The sequence below is a fragment of the Galeopterus variegatus genome, unplaced genomic scaffold (genome assembly GCF_000696425.1).
Source record: "Galeopterus variegatus unplaced genomic scaffold, G_variegatus-3.0.2 Scaffold1031, whole genome shotgun sequence".
NCBI classification, from domain to species: domain Eukaryota; kingdom Metazoa; phylum Chordata; class Mammalia; order Dermoptera; family Cynocephalidae; genus Galeopterus; species Galeopterus variegatus.
In genome coordinates, this window is record NW_007727142.1 from 148,021 (window position 1) to 153,888 (window position 5,868).

Here is a 5,868-nt window from a genome sequence, read left to right on the forward strand (position 1 = left end):
CTAAAATAAATAAAAAGAAAAAAAAAACTACACTAAGATGCAATTTCTCATCTACCAGGTTGGCAAAAACTCAAATGTTTAACAAAACACTCTGTGAGGTTATGGGGAAGCACATTCTCTGTTACCTTGCTAGTGAGAAGAAAAAATGATACAACCCCCCCATAGAAGGGAATCTGGAGAATGACTTGCAATATTTCATATGGATTTATTCTTAACCTGGCAATCTCATTTATAGAAATCTATCTGAAAACTACATTGGCAAAAGTATAAAAGTACATATGCACAAAGCTATTCACTGAAGCACTATTGGTAATAGAAAAAGATTAAAGCACAAAAATTCCATCAATACGTGTTCCTGGCAAAAAAAAAAAATTAATTGAACCTAAATCTGATCAAGTTTCTAGCTATAACTACCAATTTACTAGAAATAGAAGAGACAGAAAAACATGTTAAATGACACGACCAGGATGCAATTGGTGTTAATTCAGACTGTAAGAAACTGTAAAGTACGAACAATGCAATTTCTTAAAAAAGTAAATTACAAAACACAAGACAATAGAGGATGAAATCTAAAAACTAAAAATCAATTGTAATATATGGATCTTATTTAGATGCTGATTTAAATAAACATTAAGAAAAAATTTGATACAATCAGGGAAATTTAACACTAACTGGATATTTGAAATTATCATAAAATTAACATTTTAAGACATGGTAATGATATTGTAGGGCTTTTTAAAAAACTAATATTTTAGAGATACATGCTGAAATATTTATGGGTGAAATATTATGATATCTGATATTTTCTTCACAACAATCTGGTACAGGGAGAGGTTTGTGGGTGGTAGTATGAAGGAAATAATGGCCAAAAGTTGATAATTGTTGAAACTGGATGATGTTACATGGAAATTCATTATAACATTCAGTCTAATTTTATACATGTTTACAATTTTCCATAATATAAAGTTTTTAAGATTAGCAGATGGATCCTTGAGTTGAACAAGAAGTATATAAGTAAAGAATTTCAAATAAAAATAACTGTAAAATTATTTTTATCTTTTATACTTAATAAATTGATAACAAACAGTTACATATAATATACCAAAAAATTTGTCTCAGTTTTCAGCCCAAATCTACAATTTGGCTTCAACCTGAACCTTTGAAAGATTAGATCACTTATTGTTCACTTCAGTGTCTTATCTGGCATTCCAGAAATTGTGCATGATCGATGACACAGTGATTATAGAGATGACCATCACACCTAAATCATATACCAGTATTAGTAATTCAAATCAGGCAAATAGCAAGTGTTCCAGGTGTAACTTAAAGCAATAATCTCCTTATGTGTTTTAAATGTTGACATTCGAAGGTGGCAGAATAGATGGTCCCTAACGTGACTCTCTCCCACAAATCAACCAATTTACAATTATTAAAAAGTGACGACAGCTAAGCTCCGGCCACTAGAGCTCAGGGGAAGAGGAGGAGAGACCTATGGAGTTCATGGAGGTGGGAGAAGCCATGATGAGAGAAAGAAAACCTCACTCCAACCTTTACGAATCCCGGCCGTTTCCAGGCTGGAGCTGTTGAGTGCACGGAGCAGGAGCTGGCAAAAGCCACAGCTGTGCCCTTCATATGAAGTTGCTTGGAGGCTGCAGGGAGAAGAGGGCCTTGGTGGCCCCCAGGCCAGCAAGATCACTACTAGGGTGCCTGTGGGCCCATACAGGAGTGAGGAGCCACAACAACTGAAAAAAAGGAGCCACTCAGAGGCCAGTGAGTCACTGCAAGGGACCTGCACAGCCCATCCCATGGGAAGTATTTGGAACATGGGCAGTGGGGGAGATGGCCCACCAGGGAAACACTGGGGCACAGCAAGGACAGTTGATCTGCACCCCAACCATTGCAGGAGCACTCAGAGGAGACTGGTCAGGAACAAAGAATTGCATGGTGTGCAGTTTGAGGAAAAGACTCAGGCCCAGACCAGAGTTTCCACACAACCCAGGTGAACTGGATCTCACAAGACCTGGAAGTACCTATAAAGTCAACTATTAAAACTTGAGTTGCACAAAAAGCCTTCCCCAGGTAATCAGCAGCAAAGCAGCAATTTAGCTCAACTACAGGGCTCAAGTACTGGTCTCCACAGGTTCCCCCATTTTAGAAGGAAGCAAAGGACAACAAACTAGTTCTAGTGCAGAGTTTAAGTGGTGGGAACAGCAAATAACCCAACATGGGACTGGAAGAAAAAACAAAATACCCACAACCAGAGACAAAGTTTGACATTAACTAGTAAAGGTCTCACATCACCAAAGAACACCTATAACACCTAGAAGGATTTCAAGTCCCCTGGGCTACCAAGCCAGAGAGTGGGGAGAAATGGGGGCCTCATTGCCCCTGACACCCACAACCAGTCCCAAGGATGGGGGCTTCAGGCCCCTGCCACGCCCCGCAACACGTGCAACCAGCCCAGTGACAACCACCAAGCTGCTGCAGGAAGTGCCCCAGGCTCTCCAGAGCCAGGGCAGTGGGGGGCCAAGGGCCTAGGCCACGCCCTGCCAACACACACAACCAGCCCAGCAAAGACTACCAAACTGCCACAAGAAGTGCCCTGGGCTCCTGAGCTGGGGTGGTGGGGGCAAGGGCTTTAGCCACATCCCCCTGACATCTGCACCCAGCCCAGCAATGACTGAGCCCCCACTGGAAGCCCCCTAGTCTCCCCTGTGGGAATGAGGGGGTGCCACAGGCCTCAACCCCGCCCCTCCTCCACCTTCCTTCCGTCCTATTTCCTTCCTCTTTCCCCTCTACCCCTCCCTCCCAACTGCTTCACAACAGCCCCATAGGTTGTAAAAAAAAAAACAAAACAATTTACACAAACAAACAAATAAATAAATAAATGTTAACATTCTATCATTCAGTTTAAATATATTTATACTCATATTTAATCTTGCTGGAGCAAAGTACTGTAATAATTAACAATGATTATCAAAACTGTTAATTTCATGTGTAAAAAATGAGCACATTTAAATAGTAAAATAGACTGATAATTAATACAAATATTAAGATAATGTATTAGCTATGTAACCTTAGGAAGAATAATATATTCTTTTTGAGCCAGTACATATTTTATAAACATTTAAATAATAACATAAGAAAGAATTACAAGGTGATATAATCATAATTCTAGTTAGTGTAGAGGTGATGCTATAATCATAATTCTAGTTAGTATAGACTGTTTGGTATACTAGCATTTATAACATTAAAAAAAATACTTTAAAAGTTGCATTTAATTACCAGTTATTTAATTCCATTTAAGCTATGAGTCTTTCAAGAAAAAGTCCTATTTGGCAATTGTTCACATCTTACAAGAATAAATTACAACCAAGATATCAACTTGCCACCTCTAAATTAAATGAGAAGGGAAGACTCCAAAAATCATATGCAACAACATTCTCAACACATCTTCCCTTAGTCCAGATATAATAAAAAATGAAAACTATATGGAGAAGAAAAGAAAGTGTTAGAAAATGATGAGGCACCTAGGACACATTTTGCTCTCACTAACCAAAATTCAAAACAGACATTACAAAAATGCTTTAAAAGGACAATTCCTTATCATTATGAATCTGTGGAGATTAAAAATGGAAATAAAAGCTTGTCAAAATGATTGCTACAGACTGTAGCCCGTTTTCAGTAGTTGAAGACAAGGGATTTTTTAAGATTTGCCAAGCTATGAATCCCAGGTACAGAGGTAAGATAGGTAACCAAAAGGCTTATTCCTGAATTATATTCCACTATGAACAAAAAGGTTAGTGATATTATTTAAAATGCCAGTTGAAAGTGAGCATCTATTTAACCTCACAAATGTACAGTACAGTGGCCGGAGGGGCAATCCAGCACCTGTCAGTGCTGAGAAACGATTGTTCCTGCACTTAATGTCAAACTTTAAAAACCACAATAATAAGTTAAAATCTTAAATATGTTTATTCTTTGATAGTGAGTCTATCATCAAAGAGAAATTCCCTTTGATCTATACTGATTTTAACACTCAACCATTCTACATTCAGCCAAAATGTCCTTTTTGGTGTATCTCGGATGGATGGGTGGGTGGGTGGACAGATGGACGGATGGGCGGATGGGTGTGAATGGGTGGACGAATAATATTAGGAATATAAATGTATATCTCTGAATATACATGTACATATTCCAACACTGACAAGAGTGTAGAGAGTATGTTTGTGGTGGTATCTTTATCAAAACAATATATTGGGAAAGAAATTTGGCAATAGGTCTCAAAACAGCAAAAAACCTTCATACATTTTGGCTCAGACTTTCCAGTCACGGTAATTAATCCTATGGGGGTAGAGGATTCTAAAATGTGAAAAGTCTCTATGCATGAAGATATTTATTTCCAATATCACAAAATTGGATACAACCCAAATGTCCAAAAATTGGGGCATGATAATGCATGTTTTTTCTATTTGGAGTACTTGTCACTCCTGGTTTTGCTTAGTTACTTATTTTAGGCCATCAGATCCCAATTCCAATGTCCCTTCCTCAGAAAAGCCTGCCCTAACCACTCAATCAAGATCAAGCCCAGTTATTCTACACCAGATGGCATGTTTTTATTGCAGTCTATACTTACTATAATTTTATTTCCAGACTTATTTGATAAACACTGACTTCCCTCCCTCCCACAGCAAACAGTACACTCCATGAGGGTAGGGATTATATTTTGCTCACCACTGTATCTTCAAGGTAAATGGTAGGCACATAATAAATATTTATTGATCGGAGTAATTAAATATTATAGAATAATTAAATATTAAAAGATTATGTGGTAAAATATTAAGGGAAAAATTATACAGGATTTTATATCTGTGTTATCATGAAAGAAAATAATCTATGTATTATACATTTATGTTTACATATGTATGTGTACCTGTGGTATGTGTACAATAGGTCAGAATAGAATTCAGAGATATGAAAACAGTTTTGTTAGGATGATAAACAGTTTAATCAGGATGATATAAATTTGAGCACAAAATGGAATTCTAGAAAAGAGGGCACCTGAGGGCATATTTGTATGGTGTTGAAGAAGGAGCCTTAAATCAGACAATACTCCATGATTGGTACTTACTAGCAATTTTTATATTTCGGATTAAGTTGGAAATTGTTGGAAGCTAATGAAATAACTATCTTTTCAAAAATAAAGCTGAATTCAGCCCCCATAGACTTGTTATGAACATTGAATGAGTAATGCATGTAAACTATAAACAGTGTCTGAGAACATTCAATAATAAATGTTAGCTGCTGTTTACTTTTATTGATAATTGGGAGATTCTAAAAACTATTTAGAATATCATTTATTTTCACATTTGCAGTATAAATATTTCCCAGCAATTCAATTTTCCAGAATTAGAAAAACACATACACAGTTTCTAACCTTTAGCTCTACAGAGGCAGAAGCTAATTTTTTTGCTTCAGTTAATGCACGCAGTTTTTGATAGTCCACTGGTTTATACTTGGTGCTTCTCATCCCATTCTTCATATAGAATATCACGTTATCTACTTTTCACAAAAACAGAAAAATGACAAAGAAATAACACCATGTTATTGGAAGTCAAAATATTATTAGAGTAACATGTTGGCTTCAGGTCTTATTTTTAAATATTTTTAAGCAAATACAAGAAATAGTATATTACAACATTTATAATAAGTTTGAATCTCTATTTCTAGAAACTCTTAGAAGATGACCACTATATTCTTTGCATAACATATACTTTGCATATATACTTTGCATAACATATACTTTGCATAACAAAAGGGCACAGAGGAAATACTTCCATGTAAGTTAATACAGTGAGAGTTTTAGAA

At 36.4% G+C, this 5,868-nt stretch overlaps 1 protein-coding gene across 1 annotated transcript in view; it reads right to left on the reverse strand.

Moving 5' to 3' along the window:
* Positions 1-5,551, reverse strand: part of CCDC148 (coiled-coil domain containing 148) — a gene marked incomplete at its 3' end in the record, with an annotated part of 138,654 nt that extends 133,103 nt beyond the window's left edge. The window contains exon 1 of the mRNA XM_008574311.1: positions 5,438-5,551. Coding sequence (XP_008572533.1) covers positions 5,438-5,542 — 105 coding nt within the window. The remainder of the gene's footprint in view (positions 1-5,437) is intronic.
* Between the last annotated feature and the right edge of the window lie 317 nt (positions 5,552-5,868).